The sequence below is a fragment of the Raphanus sativus genome, chromosome 5, assembly GCF_000801105.2.
Source record: "Raphanus sativus cultivar WK10039 chromosome 5, ASM80110v3, whole genome shotgun sequence".
Taxonomy (NCBI): Eukaryota; Viridiplantae; Streptophyta; class Magnoliopsida; order Brassicales; family Brassicaceae; genus Raphanus; species Raphanus sativus.
In genome coordinates, this window is record NC_079515.1 from 5,815,238 (window position 1) to 5,840,510 (window position 25,273).

Below are 25,273 nucleotides of genomic sequence, written 5' to 3' on the forward strand. Positions count from 1 at the left end.
TTATCTCTGCCTTTGAAGTCTTTAGGAAGTGTAGTACTTCGTGAGTTATCAATACATTGTCCGCTATTGCTCTTCCTGACACGAAAGCCGATTGATTTTCGGAGATTAAAGCTCCAAGGACTGTCTTCAATCTGATGGAGATAAGCTTGGAGATAATCTTGTAATAAATGTTGCACAAGGCAATTGGCCTATACTCTTCCACCGTCTTAGCTCCCAGTGTTTTTGGAATGAGTCTCACGTGTGTCTCGTTTATTGTAGGCGCCAGGAGTCTTGATGTAAAGAAGCCTTGGATTTCATGAGTCACTGCTGGGCCTACCACATCCCAGTTGGCATGGAAAAAGCTGGCTGAAAAGCCATCTGGCCCGAGAGCCTTCTCTCCGTTGATTGAAAAGGTTGCTTCCTTGATCTCTCTTGCTTGCGGAATCGCTATTAATTTTTCATTTTGTTCTGGTGTGATGCAAGGTTTCAGAGCTTCCAAGACTGTTTGATTGCCACTGTATTCTGAGGACTTGAAGAGGTCCGCATAAAAAGAAGAGACAATGCCTGCTATCTGCTCCTCCTCATAAAAGGGTAAGCCATCTTTATCCTCAAGAACTGAGAATCTGTTCCTTGTTGTTCGTCCTTTGGATATAGCATGGAAATAACCTGTGTTTGAGTCTCCCAGGCTTAACCATAATTGTCTACTTCGTTGTTTCCAGAAACTTTCTTCTGCCCTGTAGAGTTGGAGGAGTTCCATGTTGAGCTGACGGATCAGTTCGTCGTTTGGAGTTACATCCGATAGAGCAGCATCGAGTCTGTTGCGTACAGTCTCCAGGGCTTTCTGGCTATTCTCATAGTGGGTTTTACACCATTTGCAGATGGCATGTCGACATAGAGATAGTCTTGCTTCAACTGACAGGTGCTCATTCCTATTCCAGACTGAAGATACTAGATCTTTGATTTCCATATTATCGTTTAGTCTCCTGTCAAACCTAAAGATCTTTGCCCCTTTCTTTTTTGATGTATCCAGGAACGACAATAGAGGTCTGTGGTCTGAACCTTCATATTTGAGGTACTGGCTTCTACAGGCTGGGAATAGATCGGCCCAAGCACTGTTGCTTATTGCTCTATCCAGTCTGCAAAGGACTAAGTGTGTATGACGCTTGCCCCTCCAGGACAGGTAACTCCCCGAGTGTTTCAGATCAAATAAGTCATTTTTTGATAGGAACGTTCTGAAAGCACTGAATGTTCCTTCTGCTCGCTCTGGTCCTCCACATTTTTCACTGTTATAAACTATTTCATTAAAGTCCCCAGTAAGGAACCATGGTTCATCTGTTTGGGGGTGTAGATTAGAAATAGTATTCCACACTTGTAGTCTTTTGGAGCTGTCCGGTTCACCATACACGAACATAGTGTGGAAAGTGATGCCTTTGTAGACTATTGTCGTGTCGATAAAGTTGTCTGTGGCTTGTCTGATTGTGAGGTCTATGTCTTTTTTCCAGGATAAGAAAAGACCTCCTCCTCCCGGGCTATGAGGTAGTACTGCGAAGTGGTTGTCTGCTTGAAGCCAGTGTAGCTCCTTTAGAACCATTTCTGTAGGGTTTTTCGTTTCCATAAGAAAGGTTACATCAGGTGAGTTCTTCCTCTGTAACTCTTTTAGGCGCTGGACTGTTATGGTATTCCCCAAACCACAACAGTTCCAGCTTAGGATTCCTAAGGAACCCGGTGCGCCCCTGACCGAAAATCCTGACTTTTCTTTTGCAGGGCAGGGATCAGTTGTATGGGAGGATTTGTTTGAGCATGAGAGGGCCCTGCCTCATCTGCGCTCTTCTTTGCAATCTTATGCGCCCTCACTGTCACATTGTTCGCCATAGTTCCACTTCTAGGTGAGCAATGCATTTGTGACAGTTTCCTTTTCTTGGAGCTTGTTCCCCTCAGGACATTTGGACTAGTTCTTGTTGGTGTTTTCCTTGTTATCTTCTTAGTCTTTTTCTTTGACTTGTTTTGGAAGTCCAGGAGGGTTTGATCATCTGCTGGTGACTCCATAGGAGTAAGTATCTCCATTGGATGCTCTCTGTTATTTTCAGCAGGGCTAATGATAATTGATCTGATCCTTGCAGGTCTTTCCTCTATCTCCTGGGAGTTCTGGCCTCCGGTTAGAGTCTCCACGTTGTGATGTGGGGATAGTTCATCCTCCTCTTCATCCCTAAGCTGTGGAGCAACATTTGTCGTTTGATGGAGAGATGTAAGCATAAGAGGGATATGATTCTGCATCGGTGGGGGAGTCATAGGATTGCTTTCTGAGGTTTGTGAGCGGAGGGTGACATTTGCAGTAGCAGCTATGATATTTGTTGCGGTTTGTTCCATAAGTCCTTGCGCATCACTGAATAACACTCTTTGTCTTCTTGCCGCTGCCTCTATCGGGTCTGCACAACTTAGATATTGCTGTGTCACTTCATGCAGCTCCTCCATGATCTCTGCTCTCGATCGAGGTATGTTCTCTGTTACAGCTGCCGGTGCTAGTATTGCTCGCCTCTCATTTGCCTGTAAGTTGATCTCGCAGCTCGTGTCTTTGGCAGGGGATTTTTCAGGCACCATGACTTGTTTAGGTCTCTATTGACCTTCACTTCTCCTGGGGAATATGTCTATGTTCCTTTTCGCAGGTCGGTTCGTTCTCTCTCTGTTTCTAAAGAGAGATGTAGAGTCCTCTTGTTGAGGGTTTTCCTGAGTCTTGTGCCTGATTTGTTGTGTTTTATCTTCCAGGTCAGTCACTGTCGCCGGTGGTGGGTTACGAGTCTGTTTAGTGCCCACTCTGGTTCCAAATGGGTTTCCATGCCTATCCACTCTCTCTCTGAAGGCTAGCGAGGAGGGAACTGGCAGGTCGTTCCTCTTGCTTGTATGGAGTGATGCCTCCTTAGCTCCTCTGGAGTGCTCTCGCGAGGTGAGGTTAAAGCTGGAGGTGACTTTTGAGTCAAGGAGGACATGGTCAGATGTTCGGGCTTCTCTGAGTAGTACTTCTGGTGTTTCAGTTCTAGTTGCTTCTTCCCTCTGTTTTTCAGGGCAGTTTCTCTTCAAGTGAAGGAGCGAGTAGCAGTAAGAGCAGTGGAGTTCCAGTCTTTCATACTCCAAGGTTAGCAGGCTTTCCTCACCAAAGTCAAATTCCAGTATAGACTCTTTTATTAGAGGCTTAAGTCCATCTACGAGAACCCTAACTCTTGCCGTTGTTCTTGTTAGCTCATGTTTCTCGTAGGTGCCTAGTTCCTGACCCACTCTGCGAACTGTGTCTCCATGCCAGTAGTGGAGCGGAATCCCTTTGATCCGAATCCAGAAGGGTATAGCCGACGGGAAGGTTCTTGATATGACTGGTTCCCACTGTTGGATGATCACCATCCAATAGGCAAATTGGTATGGTCTGTTTTCAAGAACTTTTTGTAAGTCATCCTGGCGCTCAAAACGGAACTGGAAACAGTTGTTTCCTAGGTCTGACCCCTCTGCTCTTCCTTGTAGGTTCCATTTGCGAGTAAGCGCCGGTATCAAAGCCCAAATCCTTTGTTCTTGGGGGTTCGTAAGCCTTCCTATCAGCGTCAGAGCATTGTCTGCAATCAGGTCGGAGTTGTCTAGGTTAGGAGCTTTGATACGTTTGATGTTCTCTCTCGGAGCTTCCTTCATGTGTTTCTTTCCTTTTTCCTCCTCAGTAAACCGTGGTGCCATGATTTTAGGGTATAACCTTGCTTGCTGGAGGAGTGTCGCGTCGACTCCTAGCTAAACAAAGCTTGAGAAATGGCTTTAAATGGAGTGGAAAGATGGTGTAGATGAGGGAATTCGTCGTTTCGATCGTTGTAGAGGCAGGTGGTATGTGGGATCGTATAGTAGATGCAAAGAAATTTCAGGGCTGGGAGAATTGCTTTGTGGATCTACGTTTGGGAGATACTCTTCGAAGTTGTGAGAGCTTTGGAGGGTGCTGTTTGAGGTAAAAGACTAGGGCTTCCAAGGGGAGAATGCTAGTGATCACTGGACTACTTTCCTATTTTGGCAATCCGTTGAGTGGTCGCTTTCTGTTGCAGGCTTTCTATTAACCGCTGGGTCTTTACCGTTGTTTCACCTCGAAAACTGTGGCTGGGAAAGATTTCTCACTGTAGGGAAGTATCATCTACATCGTCTGAACGTCTCACAAATTTGGTATTTTGCATGATATTTGAAGATTACATTGCATGTTTTCTTACATTAAACTATATAGCTTCTTAGTTTTTGTCCGCTGACGTTTTCGCATTTCTCTTTGATTTTTCTTTTCTTTTCTACTGCATCAGGGAAATAAAATCAATGCATCCCAATACGAGCAAACATAAAGACGGTTCATCCATCTCTGGCGAGGAGTCCAGCTGTGTAGTGAGAACCTTAGGGTTAGTTATTACATCTTCCCCTGAACTTTTGTTCAAAGCTTTCTTTTCAGTTAACTCACGTCTCTTTTATCTTGGTGTCCTTAGTTTAGTAGGGACTTTCAGAGTATTGAAGTACCCAAATTCAAACAGTTTGTTAACCTGACATGATAGACCTTATTGAGGCATGTGATTGCAAACGCCTAGATTCTTGAATCAGTCTTCCTTTAAACGGCCCAACCAATCAGGACCAGTCATGTCACCAAGCCCTGACGAAACATTGTTTCCAAATTTTTTGAATTTTTGAATATATGTATAGGTTTCTAATTTGTGAAAAAAAAAAATTAAGCCTCGGAATTATTGAAATCAGGACTGGTCATTCACCTCAGGGCTTCCAAAATTTTTGAAATTTTTTATATAAAAATTTTCCAAAATTTTTGAAATTTTTTATATATGTAAAGGTTCTTTTTTATATCAAATACATGTATAGGTTCCAAATTTGTAAAAAGAAATTTAGACTCCCAAACTATTGAAATATTTACTAAATCGTCTACATCCTCCAAAATTAGGACCGGTCTTGCAACCAATCAAGGAACAAGATGAAGAACTAGTCGTCTTGTCATTCTGTCTTATCCCAAAGCCTCATCCCATGCTGCTGTCGTCTTCAAATGATCAAAATGTCGGCCTGTTGTAATTTGTAAACCCAGTTCCTTGTGGGTTACGGCAAAAATTTAACATCTTTAATGTGTTTCGATTCTGTCGGTGTAACTAACATATCAAAAACTCAATGTGGATTCTCTGTTTATTAAACGAATATGCCTTTTGGACAAGCTAAAGACATGCACGAGTCTTAATGTGCCCTTAACCACATGCAACTTCTTGTGTCACTCCCACTGGACCACTATACCATGCATTATTTATTTGGATACGATGCAGCATCCTCTATTGTCTTCTTTTTATCAACTCTATATATTTTATTATATAACATTTGCATTATTATTTGGTATAATAAAGATAATATCACACTGAATCTCAGAAAATTTGTTTATATTAAACTTATGGTCCTCTGTTTTCTGGTCTAAAAATATTGAAAAGTTGTTTTGGTGTTATGCGTTAAAAGATACTCTCTTTGATTTGATGTAATAGGTGACACAAACTTTTTCACATTAACAAGCATAATAATGTTGATAATGATTTGTTTTTAATATTGAACTATAAATTAGGTTCGTTGGTTCATTTTTGAAGGCTACCAAACAAATCAAGAAACAAAATCTGCTTGGCGGAGATATTTCTGCTCATGTAGTTACTACTTTAGAATACAGCCAAATATAAGTAAAGGCTATGTTTTTCGTGCGGTGAAGCCTTGTCCTCTGCACTCTGCAGTGTTTAAATTAAACGGTACAACTACTTTCGATCAGTTGATTGTAGTGAATTTTCTGCTCTATTTGTTTATTTAATTTGTCAAAAAGATTGTCTTTTATCTGTTTTTTTCTTTGAAAAAATAAAATTAAACCCGGATCTATTAAAAGTAGATCTGACTCCCGGATGGAAGTACAATTCACAGATAAATTTTTTTTTAGGCACTCAAATGAATCGAATGCAATAGTTCATATCTGTATGGTCAGTGGGATTCAAACCAGAGTTAATTATATTTGGTTTATTTCTTCAAGCGCCAATAAATTATCACCACTGATTTCTTTTTATCCGTTACGATAAAAAATCTGAAAATAAATCAGGATTTACCCTAAAAATGAATATGTAAAATACACAATCTAACTTTTCAAAATCCGTACTAAAAGAACTTGAAGAATATTAAATTTGTGTCAGGTCAACAACAAAATGTTTGGATTGACTTATGTGTCATGTTGAAAACTAAACCCTAAAAACTCAAAACTTTCATGTTATTTTAAGCAATTATCAAATGTATGAAAAATTTTGGTTATCAGTCTTGTCTATCTGTGCAGTGATATAGAGATACCGACTTTACACGTTTCCAATATAGTATAGTTTGATAATAGCTTATTGATATATTTAAGCAAAAAAAAGAACAGTGGACTTGGTAAATTTTATATTAGTAAAGAAATGGTCACCACAAAGAAGAAAGTGTGATGGAAAATGAAAGATCAACTTTAGTTTAAATGTGTATATATTGTGTGACACCTCTCCCTATACATTGTTATATAAAATGATACTAATTTTGTGTGGCTTACAGATGTGAGATTCTTGTTCATCCGTGATATGTAAACCTGTCTTTCTCATGCTTTTAGCTAATGGACCGACTTTGCATCTCACCCATATGTTAAAATACTTCAGATTTTATATAATGAGTTTCTTTTATAATTTAAGATATAAAAATAAATCTGTTATTTTCACAAGCATTCTAATGTTTTTATCACTCATTCTTTACTTGAAAGAGAAAGAGAGTCAGAGAGACCAATGAGACTTGCGATCTTATTATATTTGATCCTAACGTCCTAGCGGCAACAACAGCAAGGTCGCTTGCGATATCCTACTTTATTTTTTGTTGGTTTGACACTTAAAGTCATCTCGTTTGTTTACCAATTGCTAGTATTATTATAGTATCGTTGGACGACTTCTGGCAAACCGAAAACGTTTGTTTATGTTTTAATTTAAGCTAATACAAACTGCATGCGCCATGTGTAAACTCGTGAAACATTAAAAATGGTTAGGTAAAAGTACTGCTATGCATATATATATTACTCTCTCTCTGTTACAAAAAGATCTGTTTTAGAAAAACATATTTCTTTCTAAAAAATACTTTTTTACATTTTAATCCATCTTTATTAGGTAATAATGATGAATTTTAATTTTTTAAAGAATTAACTATATTTATCGAATTTCTATCCGTTAAAAATTATGAAAAATAGTTAATTTCAAAAATAATATATCTATAATCAAAATTTAAGATGCTTTTGATATACATAAACTTTTTGAAATATGGAACATTTTAAAACAGAGGAAATATGTTTTAATCAAATTTATTGACTGAAACATCAATGACAGAGATCAAGCCAACAACTTCTAGGTAAAAAAAAAAGCTGGAAAGCAATATACTACCAATAAATAATTAAACATAAAGGGGCTAAATTAACCACACGATTAAAAAAAAAAGAGAGACTAAATTTCAATTTATGAATAGTTTAAGGGTTGCAACATAGAAATATTTTTAATTAGTAAAACGGTCCATGGGGGGTAGTTGCCTCACAACGGAAAGAGATCACCGACAGTGGACCTAACCAAAACTAAACAAGGCTCAGGATTGCAAGAAAACTACAAGAATTGCCATTGTCTGTTCCGCGTGACCTGTCTCTCGTACGCAAATAAGTACCACGAAAATTGCTAAAATTAGGAATAATAGTAAAAAAGAGGAAACTACTAAATTAGAATCACACGGAAACAGAGAATCACAATCTGTATTATAAAACCAAACCAACCATCTCTCTTCTTCAAATTCTCTATCCTCGCTTTCTTCTTCTTCTCCGATCTCTGTATCTTGAGGCTCGTTAGGGTTTTGGCTGCTGGGATTCTTTGGTCACTAATATTTAGATAGAAGGTTTTTTGAATCTGAGGAAGACGATAGGTTTGTCGAAAGTGCTCACCTTTATACTAACTGGTTGCTGAGAACGATGCAACAAGGTCAGGTCGTGAAGAAGGTTTGGTCTCTTCTTTTAAAAGAAAAAACTGTTCTTTTGATGAATTTGAGTTGCTTTCTTGGATTAACTTCGTGTCGTCTCTTGGATTCTTGAATTAACTTCGTGTCGTCTCTTGGATTCTTGAATTAACTTCGTGTCGTTTCTTAGATTCTTGAATTAACTCCGTGTCGTTTCTTGGATTCTTGATTCATTCATACAGAACATGAAAGAGGCCGAGTTTTTCACCGAGTACGGCGACGCGAACCGCTACCAGATCCTCGAAGTCATCGGGAAAGGAAGCTACGGAGTGGTCTGCGCAGCCGTGGACACCCACACGGGAGAGAGAGTCGCGATAAAGAAGATCAACGACGTCTTCGAACACGTCTCCGACGCGCTCCGCATCTTACGAGAGGTCAAGCTCCTCCGTCTCCTGAGGCATCCGGATATAGTCGAGATCAAGAGCATCATGCTCCCGCCTTCGAAAAGAGAGTTCAGAGACATCTACGTGGTGTTCGAACTCATGGAGTCGGATCTTCACCAGGTCATCAAAGCTAACGATGACTTGACGAGGGAGCATCATCAGTTCTTCCTTTATCAGATGCTTCGTGCCTTGAAGTATATGCACACAGGTGTGTGTGTGTGTGTGTGTGCATTTTTTAAGTTTTTTCTTTTTGCTATTTTTAGTAAGTTTTTTTTTTTTTGGTTGTGTTGCAGCTAATGTATACCATCGTGATCTTAAGCCGAAGAACATACTCGCTAATGCTAACTGCAAGTTGAAAGTCTGCGACTTTGGATTAGCAAGAGTGTCGTTTAATGATACCCCTACCACAGTCTTTTGGACGGTCTGCACCCTTGTCTCCACCTTTCTGTTTTGGATCTTGATTCGGTTTTGGTTATCTCTCCATTGTGTTTGAATTTCCTTCTCTGTCTTTTATGTTTCAGGATTATGTTGCTACAAGATGGTACAGGGCACCTGAGCTCTGTGGATCATTTTGTTCTAAGGTACTCTATAACTAAGTTAAGAGCTGTGGCCAATGCCAGAAGTTAAAAAAGCTCAATAACCACTTGCTTAATAGTCTGACTTGTAGATTTTAAACCTTTGCAGTATACTCCAGCGATTGACATTTGGAGCATTGGTTGCATCTTCGCGGAGGTGTTATTAGGGAAGCCTTTGTTTCCCGGGAAAAGCGTAGTCCATCAGTTAGAGTTGATCACCGATCTTCTCGGTACACCAAAGGCAGAGACCATTGCAGGAGTATGATCACTTACAACATTACCAAGTCTCACACTCTTGTTTTGCTTTTAGAACTAAATGATTAAGAGATCTTTCTCTGATGACGCAGGTTCGAAACGAGAAAGCTAGAAAATACTTGGGAGAAATGAGGAAGAAAAGCCTCGTCCCTTTTACTCAAAAGTTCCCTAACGCAGATCCTTCAGCGCTGCGCCTGTTGCAAAGACTGTTGGCTTTTGATCCGAAGGATAGGCCCACTGCTACAGAGGCGCTGGCTGATCCTTACTTCAAGGGACTGGCTAAGGTTGAAAGAGAACCGTCTTGTCAGCCGATCTCGAAGATGGAGTTCGAGTTTGAAAGAAGGAGGTTGACGAAGGATGACATTAGAGAGCTAATATACAGGGAGATACTAGAGTACCATCCTCAGCTTCTCAAGGATTACATGAACGGTTCTGATGGCTCAAGTTTCTTATACCCTAGGTTCTTTTTCACTTACTTCCCTCTTTTGTCTTATCTCTCTCCTTTTATAGCAAAAAATTTAAATGTTTGATTTTTGATATTTTTGCAGTGCTATTGGTCATCTGAGGAAACAGTTTGCTTACTTAGAAGAAAAGAGCGGCAAAAGTGGGCCAATCATACCACCTCCAGAGAGAAAGCATACTTCACTTCCACGGTCCACAGTGGTGACAACCTCCTCCAATGCTCCAACTAAACCTTTAGGACCTCCTCCAAGGATACCTTCAGGTAGTAGACCAGGCCGTGCTGTGGTGGAATCATCTCTAACTTATGAGAATAGCAGGACATCGTATTGCAGAAGCACTACTCCACAGCAGACCGTTTCTCCCAACTGTTTCTTCCATCCCAACGCCATGAACCAACAAGAGAAGCGTGGCGGTGGTACAGAAGCAAAACCGCAGTTCGCAAAGCCAGCTGAGCTGAACCCTAACCCTTATGTCGTCCAAACACAGCATAAGGTGGGTATTGATGCTAAGCTGTTGCATGCACAGTCCCAGTATGGTCCTGCTGGAGCTGCTGCGGTTGCAGTAGCGGCACACCGGAGCGTAGGAACGGTTGGGTATGGCATGTCTTAAATGATTTTTTAGCAAATTTGTGTTGGTGTCAGGTTATTTTGATTGCCAGAAACTCCTCTCCCCCCCCCATGTTAGTCATTGTATAATGTAAAGTATTATTTGATCAAGCCTGACTTTAACGAACAAAATTTGAGAGATTGTGTAATAATAATAAAGAAAGGTTCAGTTTTAACCCAACCATATGTCTCTTGGTTAATAATGCAGAGCAATGGGCAAACAATTTTAGCATGAGCTCAAATTGTTGTTGGTTCATAGGTTTTCTAGTCCCCGGAAACGATGGTCTTTCACACACAAGAAAATTAGTAAACTATACTCAAAACGTTGATGTTTGGTTATGCAAAACGAAGGATCTTATTATGTCCAACCATATTTAGTGGTAAGTCTTCGAGCAGAATATACTCATGATCTCACACATGAGAAAGTAACAGACTTAACCAAACGTAGTCATATAACCGCGCTTTCAGATTGTATTTGAAATGAGCATATACGGCATAAGATCTTCTTGGCAGGGGTAATAGAATATTAATGGGCTCAGTACAAATAGTAGAAATAGAGGCCTTATATAAATAGGCCCATTTTAGCTGTTAAACGATTTCTACAGTCCCACATCGCTCAGGCGAAGAACAGAAGCTTTGTTTATATTGCGATGGAGTCAGGAAGGTGATTGTCCCTTCGGGGACATCCGATAAAATTGGAACGATACAGAGAAGATTAGCATGGCCCCTGCGCAAGGATGACACGCACAAATCGAGAAATGGTCCAAATTTTTTTTGTTCTTTTTTTTTCTAAATCGATTTCATGTTCTTCGTCTGTTCTTCTGGGTTTTGATTTCTAGGGTTTACTGCGTTCTGTTCTTCTGGATTCTCGTTTATTAGGGTTACTTTCAGCTCTAGGGACTGTAAATGAGAATGTGGAAGCAAATATGTGCGAAGAGAAAGTGTCGATGTTTTGAAAATTTTCTAGATTGGTTTCTTCTGGGCTCGATGTCTTCATTTTCTGAATCAGAACTGACGTTTTGGATGCAAAAATTAATCACTACACTTTATTGAAACCTTAATATTACTGGAACAGAACTTTGATTAGCTAAGACAATCAGATTAGTTCGTTGTTGCAGCTCTGATGGTCGAAGAAATTTGTTTTTCTCTGTTTCTTTTTTTTTTTGGGACGGCGGCACAAACTCCCGTTTTCTAACTAGATTACCGGTACAATGTTCCGGTTAGGTTATCAGTTTATGGGTAAACCAACGGAATTAATTTTGGCATTGTTGTTTAGTAGCTCAGAGGATTTGTTGTAGCCAGCCATTATGTAAGAAGAATGTGAATGAAGAGGTCTTTTTAAGTAGTTTAAATTTGGCTAACATGTTCTTCTGAGAAACAAACCTCTTTGAATTGAGTTTGTGAGGCACTACTTGCTTGCCAAGATCTTAGGTCTAGTGCAATCTGCTAAACTTGACTAGGAGTGTAGGACAACAAAGCCACTGAACTTCCATCGTGTTGAGTCTGAGTTTGAAGAGCAGAACATAGCCAATATCTTGATCTATCGGTGGAAATGAACCTACTTATGATACTCATGACAAGAACGAGAAGAGATATAACTCCATAGTTATCATCCGAAATAAAGAGACTTACCAAATCATCACACTAAAAAAATTGATACATATACATTCCTAGATACCTTAATCATTGAATATGTACTTTGATACATTTTTCAATATACTAATAACTAATAAGGATGTATTTCATTAGAATTGTCTTTGGTGTATCACAATGATTTTGTTTAGCTGAGTGAAGCGCACAACATGACCAAACATCTATCTTCCAAAAGAAATTATAACTATTATTATTATGACGTAAACGAGAAAAGATACAACGAGTTAGAACTAGATTGACCAAGTTTTAGCCTTGTGCAGCTTAGAACAAGTCAACACAGAACATAACATAGCCTCTTGAAGAAAAGAAAAAAAAACATAAACTTGACAAGAATGAAGAAACAGCTACTACTCATCAGATAACTATGAGAATAAGAAAACTGTTGTAAAACAATCATAATTAACTGAAGCTCCTCAGAGTTGCAAACAAAAGAGTGCTTATTCTGCTACTTCTTAGCTTCATCTCTGGCAACAATCTTGTACTTTCCACTTTCCTGTTGCTGACAAACAAAAACTATCATCAAAACTGAGCCCTACACATATATATACACAGCTAAACCGAACATTAAAAAAAAGCAACAACTGGAGATAAAGTATGATGCAAATCTTACCCTTTCCCAAAGTTTAGTATGCTCACTACAAAACCCAACAACAATACCACCACTCCTCTTGCCTTCACGGTACTCAATGCAAAGATCTTCCTTCAACCCGCAAGTAACATGAAAAGCCAGCTGGCACTTCATCTCCGAACACTCGATAACACACCCGCGTCTAACCTTGCACAAGTAACACCTCTCTTTCCACCTCTTACTCGGTATCTCGCTGCAACAAATCCCTTCCCTTCCTTCAGGATCCTCGAAGTAGACTTCCGGCACGAACAAGGCGCAAGCGATGTGGGCCCATCGACCATCCTTCGTCGGTTTCACCGCTCCACCTTTGGTCGTACACAAGCAGCAAGAGAGAGACTTTTTTTCTCTGCTCTTCAACGCAGTACAGTGACTGCAAAACCAGTCACCTTCTGGTATGGCTTTAACCAGAGGGTTACCGTAACAAGAAGCGTGGACCATTAAGTCGCAACCATCGCAGAAGACGATTGGATTCGATGGATCACCATCTGGGCTTTGACATACAGCACACATAATACCATCTTCTTCTACTTCTTCACCAGAGAGATCTAAAGCTTCTTCTTCTCCCAGAGGATCTATATTCTCTTTGTTACTGTCGTTTTCTTCACTCGATTCAACGAATAGATCCTTCTTCTTCTTCTCGATTCCGTCCTCGTCTACACAAGGCTTATACTCAACGTTCAGATCGAAAGGCGAAAACGGATTATTATCACCGGAGAGCAGATCTGGATCGATCGCCCATATCCTCTTCTTCGCCGGGAGACAACAACGCTGGATTGGGGCTTCTTCGGAGTTCTCCTCATCGTAATCAAGACGAGAATGCTTCCTCTTCTTCCCCGGCAACTGCGACGGCTTCACCTCCTCCTCGGATTGACTCCGTTGCTGCTGCTGATGAGCAAGCTCGAGATCTCGCTGCATCAATCTTAATCTTTTGAGAGGAGGCAAGTTCTGATACTGAGCATCCATTGGGGCTTGTTTTTTTTATTTTCTAGTTTTAGATCTCTGATGAAGGATTTAGGGATTGTGTCAACAGTCCCGTAGATCGCAGAGAGATTTAAAAAGGGAGATCGAAATCTTAGATTTGCCGCCTGTATTGTTTTTGTTATGGCGTTTTAGTGAAACAGAGCGTGGGAAACAAATACCCGCCACATTTTCTGAAACTTTTTTTCCCTTTGAAATTCTCTTCTCATCAAACCGAAATTAAAATTTAGAAATTTTGCCCGCCAGTTTATGTTATAAGCTTGTATGTATGGGCCTAGAGAGATGATTTCAGTGGGCCTATTCGGCCCTTTTCAGCTACTAATGGGCTTTTAGAAAACAATGTAGGCTTCTTCCCTTCTTTCATAATTTAAAAAAAAAGGACTTAATACATTGGTTTGTTCAGAATTTTGCTTGTACGCAGCAAGATTACAAAAGGGGAGGTTTGCTTTGTTTTTAAATTTGCGAGTTGTTGTCCGGGAAATATACGACTTGGACATTTTCATCCCTGTCCTTGTCCTTGTTGTGGATAATACTGTTGTTGTTGCTGCTGCTGCGGATCATAGCCACCCGCCCAGGCAGTGGGTGCTCCATATGGAGGAGGATAATAGCCTTCCACGCCTCCCTGTGCCTGTGCCTGTGCCTGAACCATCATCATATGAGCACATTACTTCAAATGTGTGTGTGTGTAATATGTATGCAACTAAAACTACAAGAACATGATGGGATATGCGAAGACAGTGGTCGCTCAGATAGATATTCTGTCAGAGGGTTTCATGGATACATCCATCTCTACTATTAGCTAATGTAAGCTTGGTTCATATCCAAGTATTTCAAAGTTCAAACTCAAGTATTGAACTGTCTAAACACAGCTATGATGAATTCAGGCAAATTATCTTCAAGTTTGCTATATTCCCACGAGAAATGAAGAGAAGATTAACTTACTGGATTCATGGCATAGTTAGGTTGATAGGGATTCACAGCATACCCACCAGCCTCATGGTTTCCATACCCACCACCACCATAACCAACTCCACCTGACCAAAACACACACACACATTTTCTGTATTAACACAAATGCACTTAACATTGTCACATGATTAAAATTCATAGTTAATTCAAGTTAACCATACCAGGATTCCCAACAGGACCAGCTGCATGAGGAGCTCTACTCTCCGAGTTAGCAATCTCAGCTCTAAGCTTCTCAAGTTCCCGAGCCATCGCAACAAGCTTCTGCTCCATAACTTTCCCGTGCTCGTAATTCTCCGCATACCCTTTCTTCTCATAATCAATAGCCGCTCTGCCAATCAATCACATCTCATCAGTAACTGCCATTGAAACAAACACAAAAATCTAAAGTTCAAAACCTACCTAGCGCGTTGCAGCTCTTGCTTAGTGTTCTCAATCTCCGCAGTTAAAGTCGGTATCTGCTGCAGCTCGGCCGTTAGCCTCCCGAGATCTTGACTCATCAGATGAACCTGGCTCGTCAGCTCCTGCCTGCTCGAGGTAAACTCCTTGATATCGGCCCTCACCTTCTGAACCTCCGCTCGAAGCGCGTCGACCTGACGCAGCTCCGCCTCGCACCGCATCGACTTGTCGTACATCTCCCTCATCATCACGTCCTCCTCGGCTCTCAGCGAGTCGATGTAGTGCATCATCCTCTGCAGCTCGTGCTGAGCTACCTCCAGCTCCTGCTTCAGCGCCACGTGCGTCGCGGCGAGTCTCTGGTTGTCGGCGAGTAGGCCCTGCACGTCTTGGTTCTGAGCTGCGATTCGGTCTTCGATGATGGAATGGTGTTGAAGATGATGGCCTCGGAATTGGGGTTCTCTGGTGTCGTCTAAGGGACGAGAAGGATGATGAGGAGGAGGTGCTGGTCCTCCTCCTCCTCCTAAGCCTCCTCTGACGAAAGGTGGTTGGTTGATCGGAGGTTGTAAGCCGCCGTAAGATCCGCGGTTTCTTCCGGACATTGAAGATCTCTCGCAAAAAAAAAGGAGATTCGAAATCACGCGTTGACCTTTGGAGATTGATAAAACGGAAGCTCTATCTCGTCGGGGGATATAAATTAGGGTTCCGGAGAAGTGTAGGATACTCCGATTTGTCTCGCCGGAAGTGTGGATGGATCGAACGAGAAGGTCGTTTAACTAAATAGTTATGTTTTCGGATTTACTCCTTTTAGTTTTAGAATTTACATAATTTTCCTTATTATACCACCTTATTTTCCTTTTTTACCCACTTAGTTTGGTATCTTCTTCAAATTGTTCCTTTATCTTTTAATTTGTGGTACCATAGGTCCACCCAACAAGAACATGAACAAGCCTTGTGATGTCATTAAGAAAAGTGTTTCCCTACGAGGTATTGTAATTTATGTTCCATAAGCTATAATACCATTTAAGTTATATGTGGTGTTTCAATATTTTTTTTAGGGTTGATGATCAATAATGTTGAAGTACATGCAACCAGAAGTCCAGAAGGATCTAAGTAGATCAACTATTAAAAGAGATGAACATTACCGCATTAGCTGTACTGCATATTGCTATGATCAAAATATGATTTAGCCAAACATCAAAAAAAAATATGAAGCGACATGGAATGGAATCACCCGCTTTTATCATGTTGTGGTTAAAGAAAGTAGACTTAATGGGGTTGATCCAGTATGGCAGCAACTGATTCTGTTGGGTGAGAACTGTAACTTTCGGCGGTTTAGTATTGTATGATGAACGTGATCATCCGCTTCATCGTTCTCAATCTCAAGAAGAAGTGAGTGTTATTTTGCAGTTTTTCTACATTAAACAACAACAAAAATGTTTTTGGTGAGAGATGGATATATAAGTTCTTGTTGTTGTTTTGCTGATAAAAGTTAAAACAGAGTTCTTTAGTAACGACAACTTTTAGATATTTGCTTTGTATAGTTGTTTTCTCTGCAAGGAAGCCTCTTGAACTCTCGTGTATAACAAGTTGCTCCGATAGTTGTTTCCTATGCAAGTCTCTTGGAGTTTCGTGTGTAAAATGTTTAAAACCGCCATGAAAGTAAGATTCCGACAACGCAATAAACATTACATGTGTTAGCCTAACATGTGTTATGTAAAACAATGTCTTATTTTATGTGATGGCAAATCTTATTCTTTTTGCGTGTGTGTGTCTAGATTGCTTAGATAGGCCAAAGAAAAACAAAATCTTATGAACAAACAATTTGCTACAAGATATATGCAAAGTGTATTCTATATTTTTTTTTTACAAAGATGTAAAATCTTATGAGCAGACAGATAATCTTCTAAACACAAACAACACATGGACAAATGTTCTTCAAATATACCCACCAGAGATTTCCATCACACGAAAAAGAAAAACGAACTCTTCATGTGGTCTCAGATAATCTTCAGCAATGGAACCATACTGAAAAAGATCTCCATCTTTCAATCATGACAGAAGCCAAGAGGATAAACATCTTGATGCCACGAGAGAACGAAAGCCGGTAGATATAGGACACAAGGTGCTACACAATGTAACGACAACAATAAAAAAACAACAAAGAATCTTGTATGTACCACATTCTTGTTTTCTTTTTTCCCCACCATAGATTAAGACTCTCACACATAAGAAACAATCAAAGGCTCTTTTGTTTCTTCCTCTTCGGAACTCCTATGGTAGTAACAGTACAAAGATAGCTGCACAATACCAAGAACCGTTCCTATTCCATTTGGTGTCTGATTTTTCAAAAAAAAAAAAATGTTAATACTATTAAGAGAGACAACACAAGTTGCAATGGCACTTACTGATACGAGTACAACTTACATAAACAAAGGCGTCGTTGTTGAATAGCCCGTAAAGGAGGAAGGAACCGCTCAACAAGAACGTTGATAGAGAGAGATAAAACGGCATAAACTCAACGCTCTTAGTCCTAATCACTAAGTTCTGCAAAACACCATACATGTCAGGTAATCAAGAAAGCTGCACACATGAAAAATATTTGGTTGACGTTTGTGTGTACTTACAATAACAAACAAAGGAGATGCAAACATTGAGACAAGTGAAGCGCAGCTCAAGAACCCAACAAAGTACCATCGTGCGAGCTTGTCAGGTATCTGCAAACTTCCAGCTACAATCAGCCCGACCGCAGCAAACACCACAAGAAGCAAAACAAGCATCCTCATCTGCCGTGACCGAGATCTTGATTAGAACGATTTTAAAAGCAAGTTTCATTAGCAAAATTAAGTAAAGAATCAATCAAGAAACCTTATTCTTCTTGTCTGTATGCATGATGAAGAGGATAATGTAGCAAAGCTGAAAAGTGGCTCCAACGGAGTTCACAGTCACAAGCATGAGGTTTCTTTGGGATATGAATGGTGAGCCATACCAAAGGCAGATCAAGCAGTTCAAGAGAGAGTAAATGTATGGTAAACCAGAGAATTGCTCGGTTGATTTGTTCCTCAAGATTCTCCTAAAGGTTGGCCTGAAAAATAAAACAGAGATCCACAAGGGACAGAGAAAAATAAGTGAAGTCCATGGATAAGAATAAATCTACTTTAACTACAAGGAAGGAAAAAGATTATTCTATAATTAAATAGAAGAGCGCACATTGGTGAAACGAATAGTCCAAATGCAAATACGTTGCCTGAAACAGAACAAAGATGCAACAGTAATAAGTAATGTAAAACAGTAATAACTATATAGCAAGCATCAAATTCGGTTTCTACAGAAGCATATTTCTTGTTTTTTTCTACGAAAATGTTCAGAAACAACATTTGAATCTTTTCAGTGCCAAAGAAGAAAAGGGGCAGACAGAAAAAAAAAAGGTCAAACATATCTGATATATATCCATGGCAACAAAGCCAGATCCAATATATGTATGTTCATTAAACTAAAAAAAAAAATAAAAAAGTAGGTTTACATCCCTAAAGTAGCTTAAGACTTACCAAAACAGAACACAGTGAACATAATTAAAAGCAGGTTGAAGTTTTTACCTGCGATTCCAGCAACATCTTTCCACATGGAGAAAGAACCATGGAAAGCAAAGACATCCATAAGAAGCTACTCTGTCAAAGTCCCCCTTGGTTTTCTCTCAGAAGATCAAAGCTTCAGCTATTCTTCTTTGATGGTGGCAGAAGTAGTAAATAAGAGTTGAAGAGGGAAGAAGAGTTTCTTTAAAGAGCAAGGACCAAAAGATTGAATGCGTATGACTATATATATGCGGTCCAGATTTAACTGTGTACTTTTCTACCAAACTTGCAATCATTCAAACAAAACTAAAAAGTGTCGTGAAGTTACATACTTGTTAAACAAAGTACAAACATTATAAACATGCGCACATAATCTATCCTTACAATCTACTGTACAAAATTGATATTTGACTAGTAAGACCTGCTTTATCTCGTTGATCGTGCTTTAAATATAATTGCTCTTATTAGAAATAGAATGTAAAAGATTTGAACAGGCTAAGGGTTTCATATCCCAAAACTATCTACAAAATTACATCATGTTACCTACCTACTCATCTTTTTCTTCTTGACACAACTTATTTTCCATTACTTCTCAACTTGATTATAATAATTAGAGGAAATTATCCACTCTTGTTGATTGAAATCATAAAGTACGATATTGTGAAAAGAACAGAATATTTTTTCATGAGAAGATGACAACGGATTCGAGAAAAAACATACTCATCTATCAACACAAGTTAACAGCACTTATGTATATGATTATTTTGAGATTAAAATGTATATAAATCTGTTTCAGACATTTAAAATAGAATAACTGATTTTGTGTGACTGCTTGGTACTCGTTTGGACTGATTTTACTGTGTCATACATTTTCTTTGGATATTTCATTTTCACGAATATTTAGAGATCACTATAGTGTAACATGTGAAAACGATGTCCAAGGGGCGCCTGAAGTAAATGTCTTCTCGGGTGAACTTGAGCTCAAAAAAGTTGCTCTCCGTCGACACTGAACCCCACTACATGTTTATCTAAGATCATTGCTGTCCAATCATTTTTCCCCTTGTTTGGATTGTATTTTGAGAGCTTTTTTGTGTGGTTTACATTCGACCATCACATTCTCCCACACAAGAATTCTAAAATTATAAAATAGCATTTGCTGGCTCGTGTGTTGATGTGTTCTAGTAGTGATCCAATACATATGTCCGGCTCTAAATCCCTTGATAAAGTTCCGAGAATGACAACTCCAACCAAGGGGATGCTAAACAAAACTTTTTTTTTGTTTTATTTACACTTTGATGCAAAGCCCGATAATACTTTCAAATAATATTTATTATTGAAAGTCCTAAGAAAATATTTCAAAAACAAATTATGCTTTTAGTTAGAATGTTTGTGAACTTTTGTTTTAATATTTTATATTTGATATATTTGATTTTATAGAAAAATATTTTAAAATATTGTATATGGAACGTAAGGAACCATTTCTAAACGATATTCAAATGAAATAAAAATTTATATTTAATATTCGGAGACCACTTAAGACACGACTGACAGGTTTTATAACTTGTTTTGCGATTAAGCATTCAAATGAAAAAATTATGGCACAACAGTTGCAGTTAGGGCAATTCCAATGAAATTCCAAAACTAAACTATTGCACCAAATTATAACTAAATAAATATATTAATTACATCAAATTTTCATAAAATAAAAATTATTAAATATAATATTATAATTAATATAAAACTTGATATTATGATTAGAGGTGGAAAAATTGAAAACCCAAACACCAAATACTGTATAGTGTTATATCACATTGTTGGAGTTAAACTTTCTACTTCAATGGCTTCTCTTTTATTATTACTACTGATTTTGTTTGTGGTTTGAAAGTTTGTACTTAAACATCTTGACCAAATCTGTTAACATACTTTCGTGTTGAGGTTTGATGAATATGAAATGTGGACACTGGATAACGAAGATTAGATCACCCAGAGCCGGCCCTTGGGCCAAGCCAGTCAAGCAGTCGCTTCCAGCCGACAAATTATCAATATTTTTCGGCCACAAATCTATAAGAGTGTTGATGGTATAGTGTTTGAGTGATTATGGTGATTATGGTTCAACGTGGCTGGTTCCGTGTTCAATTCTCCTAATGTGCAGTATTTTCTTTTCTTTACATTTTACAATAAAGTTAATTTAAGTAAACAAAAAGGAATTTTTGGTTAAACCTAGACTAATCCTCCTCTTCTTCTTCTATCATGGTAATTAATTTCATTATTTCATACTTCTGTTATAGAATTTTGTTTGTTCTTTTCTAAACTTGTCAAAATAAATTGGCTTTGTAAGAATTAAATACATATATTAGAGTTGGCGTTGTGTGGTTTTCGTATAATTCTTTTGGTTTCATATTTTCTACAGATATCTATTCATGATTAATTATGTGTTTATTCATACCATAGCCAATGGTTTTTTAATTGTTGCAGTAATATGGGTCCTAAAAGATTAGAAAAGAGATGGGGGGTGCTGTGAATCAGAACAATTAGTAAGAAAATTTCTAAACCAGCCTTATTTTTTCTTTCGCTTCTAACCACCAAAAAGTAAGGACCGGCTCTGGATCACCAGGAATGATTGAAAACTTGTATTCAAACGCTATTCATACGCAGTGGCGGAACTAGAACTTTTTCTTACCGGGGTCAGTAATATATAATTAAATATATATATATATATATTAAAAATAATTTATATTTATTTATTATATTTTCAAAATATATTTTTGAATATATTTTAAATCATTAAAATTGATAACAAATATAAGTTATGATCAAATTGTATATATTTCAAGAGTTATATTTATTTTAATTACCTATCAATCAATAAAAATATAATGATTTAATGCATTTTCAACAAAAAAATTGTTCAAAATTATAGTCACAAAAGGTTGAAAAAGTTTTCTAATATGACATTTAGTATTTTTATATTTATTGAGATATCAATACTATTTGTTTTTAGATATTTTATTTTAAAATTTGATTTATTAGTTTTAGTCTGGTTATCAACATAAACATTTAAATTATACTCTCTCTGTTTCGATTTAATTGTCGTTATATGGAAAATTTTTTCATTTCAAAATAAATGTCGTTTTCGAGTTTCAATGCAAAATTTATTAAAATGATTCTCTATTTTATTTTTTTATTGGTTGAAATGTAGTTACATGTCTAGGTAATTGTGTTTTTATCTTGGAAATATACAAAATCATATGTTTTCTTAATCTGTGTGCATGAACATAAAACAGCAATTAAAATAAAACGGAGGGAATATGATTTTACGTCATATAGTCTACAATTTAGGTAGAAACAGAGTATAGTTAAACAAATTTAAGTAAAATAAAAATTAGTTTGAATTCGATTCAAATTGCTGTTTTAGTTAGTAATGTGGATTGAAGAGTGAAATGAGATTATTTCTTCCTTCTCGTCACGAAAGAGGAATTTAGTGTTTTTATTTTACTTTAACTTATTCTCTTATATTTTTGTGAAAGAGATAACTAAAACCAATAAAAATTACAGATTATTCTTATATTTAAAATGAGTTTAAAATGAACTAAATAAATGCCCACATTTCAGTTAGAAAACGTGAGTCCATTCAACAAAACAATAACATAAAGCTTTTGATTTTAATATCTTTTGTAATTTTATGGGGTCAAAACAATTAATCTGGTGGGGTCATTAAGTTTTTATTTAAGAAAATACATATATTTTTAAAAATTAGGTGGGGTCAGCTGACCCCCCTCCTTGCTTAATACCTCCGCCCCTGATTCATACGTATGCTTGCTTATTAAACACTAGCATTTTATTACTCTTCTTGATCTTGACCTTATCTCTTATAGCCTTTTTGGTTTATACAGGAATTTTGCTCGACTTTAATAATCAGACAGCCATGACCCATGGACATAAACGCGTATAACCACGGCAAAATCAATCGCGTTTTTAGACCAAAAACGAAAACCAATCGCGTTTCTGAACTCATGTAATCAATAAGTAGTTGACTATTATATATACAAAGCGTGAGACAACTAATCTTTTCTTTTTAAATACAAGGTTACGCAAATATTACGAGTACTTTTATTCATCAAATATATTATTCTTATTTTGTTGTTCATCAAACTATATTTACAACTGTATGTATGTATTCAGTGGATTTGAGTCATTTGACTTTATATAACAATTTTGTTTTGGGTGCAAATGTTTAATAGTAGCATTTATTTATTTAGCAACTTATACATTCTTCATCAAACGAATTAGAGCTGGCTTGGTTGTTTGGACTTAACTTTTGGGTTTTAGTTCATTTGTTTGGTTTCGTGTAGGTTGGATTTTTCTTGGGTTTTGTTGTCTCGGTTTTTCGAGTTTGGTCCAGTTGGATATGGACCTTGACCCTTTAATAAAATTACAGATGACAAAAAAAAAAGTTCAATGTTTTTTATATATATCATCAGTCATTTTCGTTTGCAAATTTGTGCTTTTTTTTGTTGCACAATTGTGTTTCTCTGATACTTTAATTAAATATCATTACTTAGAAGTTGAAAGCAAAACTGCAGAAGTAGAGAAACAAGCACGGTTTAGTTGTCAACTTACGCAAAACATTTTTGATAATATATGAATATGATTTACTGCAAACACTACGCAACTAACCACTGATGTGACAACTCAGTTGATTTAAACGCATGCGTTGGTGTTGTTATGTTTATAGATTTGATTCACCATGGATGGATATTTTACGCCCTGGGTTTTATCAGTATGGTATCAGTGCCCGCTGGATCGCGTCTGGAGGATTATGGACCTTGTTCCTGGAATTTTCGGATAATAATAAAAAAAAAAAAGACAAAAACATTACGCAACTATAAGAGGAAAATATGGATCGTTACGTGAATATCAAGAAAATATATTCTTTATTATAATGATTTCGTAAACAATAAAGTTCTTCTTACTCAAGATTAGTTTCAGCCGCAATAAAGGAAAACAGAACACATATATACATGTGGACGAAACTGAAATGGATACGAAATAAATGAAGAAAGCTCAACTTCATACGTAATGCGCCGTTTGAGCCACAAATAATGATCCTCAACTAAAATGGATTTTCTTATTACCTTAAAAGGAAAAAGGAAAAGTCCGCTTTATTGGTACTATATCTCAAATATATCTTCCCAACAATCACGTTCATGTACTCTCTCTATGACTCTATCTTCTTTTTATCGAGAAAGGGCCTTCAAAGATGCGTATTCTCTTTTCTTTTGTTTATTGTTTAAACGTCAAAATTAATCATATACTCTAGTTATGTTAATTTTCTACATTTCAAATAGATCATATAGAAATTCGCGTCCCATACACAAAACTTATATTCTAATTAAGTAAATACCACAAATCCCACTAGGGGTGGGCGTTCGGATACCCGTTCGGGTTCGGATCGGGTATTTCGGATTTTCGGATGTTTCGGTATAGGGATATAGAACCCGTTCGGGTATTTCTGTACTTCGGGTCGGGTTCAGGTATTTTTAGTTCGGGTTCAGTTATTTCGGATCGGGTTCGGATATTTAGATTTTAAAAGAAATAAAAATAAAATTTTCATTTTTTAAGTTTCTTAAATTTAAAAATATAGATTTCACTTAACTGATTTCTTTTTTTATAAATTGAATGATTAATAGATTTGGAGATAACATTTCAAAAATAAAAATATTAATTTGGCTATTATTTTTAAACTTTTGGATGTAACTTTTGTTAATAAATGAAACAAAAAGTTTGACATGTATTTTAAATGAATATCAAACTATTTTCTCCATAATATATATATAATATATGATTTTAAAGTATGTGTGACATCAATATACATATTTTAAATAAAATGAGAGAGGTAAACTAGAAATATAAGGTAAGTATACATATGTTCGGTTATTTTCGGATATCCATTCGGTTCGGATATTATCCGTTCGGGTTCGGATATCCAATATCTCTTAACTTAATACCCGTTCGGGTATTTTGCTACTTCGATTCAGATTTCGGTTCGGGTTTTTCGAGTCGGATTCGGGTACCACTTCGGATATCGGGTAAAGTGCCCACCCCTAAATCCCACATCATGATGTCTTAGTTAATAGAAAACAAACTTGTCAAATCATAGGTAGTTTACTCCTTATTTTTTGTGTGTTTAAACCAATTCACTCTAGATTATATCCTTTCCCCAACCGAATATATGTATGTATATTTTATATTTATAGACAATAATTGATTTTGATCGGATAGAAATGATGGATTAATGCTCGATATACAAATATATCTGGGGGTCACCAGTGAGCCCTTTTTAAAAACTTGAGAAAATGAGAGTTAAAGGCCCATAAACAAATGATAAACTAATTAGCGATAACTAAGGCCCGGACAAGCCTCGTTTCCTTTGACATCAAATATCTAAAGGCCCGTTCAAATTTTTGCATGTTTTTTCTTTTACATTAAACATTACGTTAATATTATTTAATTGTAGTATCTTGATTGATTTGTAGTCAAATTCAAAGTTGAGCACAAGCACTTTTTCTCAATTTTTTTTTTTTCTCTGTGGGAAACCGAAACTCAAGCGGACATGTTGAATTATCTGCGTTGCCTATATATCCGGTTGGTAATTTAGAAAACACACTAAATTAAAAATAACCGTGGCGTTAGAAAATTGAACCGTAGTTAGTAATGGGCAATTTAGTAATTTGCAGGTGGTTCTCCGTAACTG

The 25,273-nt window shown here is 37.4% G+C and overlaps 4 protein-coding genes and 1 non-coding gene across 7 annotated transcripts; 2 read left to right on the plus strand and 3 right to left on the minus strand.

The window, feature by feature from the left end:
• The first annotated feature begins 7,739 nt into the window (after window positions 1–7,739).
• LOC108857845 (mitogen-activated protein kinase 19) lies at window positions 7,740–10,507 on the plus strand. Its single transcript, XM_018631867.2, has 7 exons — window positions 7,740–8,029; window positions 8,229–8,637; window positions 8,723–8,850; window positions 8,951–9,010; window positions 9,114–9,263; window positions 9,352–9,719; window positions 9,808–10,507. Exons 1-7 carry the CDS (start codon window positions 8,003–8,005, stop codon window positions 10,328–10,330), a joined length of 1,665 nt encoding a protein of 554 aa, XP_018487369.1. The 5' UTR covers window positions 7,740–8,002; the 3' UTR covers window positions 10,331–10,507.
• A 489-nt stretch (window positions 10,508–10,996) lies between these two features.
• Window positions 10,997–11,099, plus strand: LOC130495408 (U6 spliceosomal RNA). The gene has a single exon (XR_008934678.1). It is a non-coding gene; the product is annotated as a U6 spliceosomal RNA (small nuclear RNA).
• A 1,042-nt stretch (window positions 11,100–12,141) lies between these two features.
• On the minus strand, window positions 12,142–13,784 carry LOC108856327 (uncharacterized). Of its 2 annotated transcripts, none has more exons than XM_018630103.2 (2): window positions 12,590–13,784; window positions 12,142–12,472 (listed from the first exon to the last, which is right to left on the minus strand). In XM_018630103.2, exons 1-2 carry the CDS (start codon window positions 13,568–13,570, stop codon window positions 12,425–12,427), a joined length of 1,029 nt encoding a protein of 342 aa, XP_018485605.1. In that variant the 5' UTR covers window positions 13,571–13,784; the 3' UTR covers window positions 12,142–12,424. The 2 variants fall into 2 exon arrangements, with proteins under 2 accessions (XP_018485605.1, XP_018485604.1); XM_018630102.2 differs by having other exon boundaries at window positions 12,142–12,478; window positions 12,590–13,773.
• A 141-nt stretch (window positions 13,785–13,925) lies between these two features.
• Window positions 13,926–15,739, minus strand: LOC108832829 (protein FLX-like 1). Of its 2 annotated transcripts, none has more exons than XM_018606278.2 (4): window positions 14,954–15,739; window positions 14,716–14,882; window positions 14,528–14,619; window positions 13,926–14,225 (listed from the first exon to the last, which is right to left on the minus strand). In XM_018606278.2, exons 1-4 carry the CDS (start codon window positions 15,547–15,549, stop codon window positions 14,085–14,087), a joined length of 996 nt encoding a protein of 331 aa, XP_018461780.2. In that variant the 5' UTR covers window positions 15,550–15,739; the 3' UTR covers window positions 13,926–14,084. The 2 variants fall into 2 exon arrangements, with proteins under 2 accessions (XP_018461780.2, XP_056842395.1); XM_056986415.1 differs by having other exon boundaries at window positions 13,926–14,219; window positions 14,954–15,736.
• Window positions 15,740–16,735: 996 nt separating this feature from the next.
• LOC108859264 (bidirectional sugar transporter SWEET2) lies at window positions 16,736–18,744 on the minus strand. The gene is made up of 6 exons (XM_018633150.2): window positions 18,544–18,744; window positions 18,158–18,194; window positions 17,816–18,032; window positions 17,575–17,733; window positions 17,375–17,494; window positions 16,736–17,286 (listed from the first exon to the last, which is right to left on the minus strand). Exons 1-6 carry the CDS (start codon window positions 18,602–18,604, stop codon window positions 17,170–17,172), a joined length of 711 nt encoding a protein of 236 aa, XP_018488652.1. The 5' UTR covers window positions 18,605–18,744; the 3' UTR covers window positions 16,736–17,169.
• Between the last annotated feature and the right edge of the window lie 6,529 nt (window positions 18,745–25,273).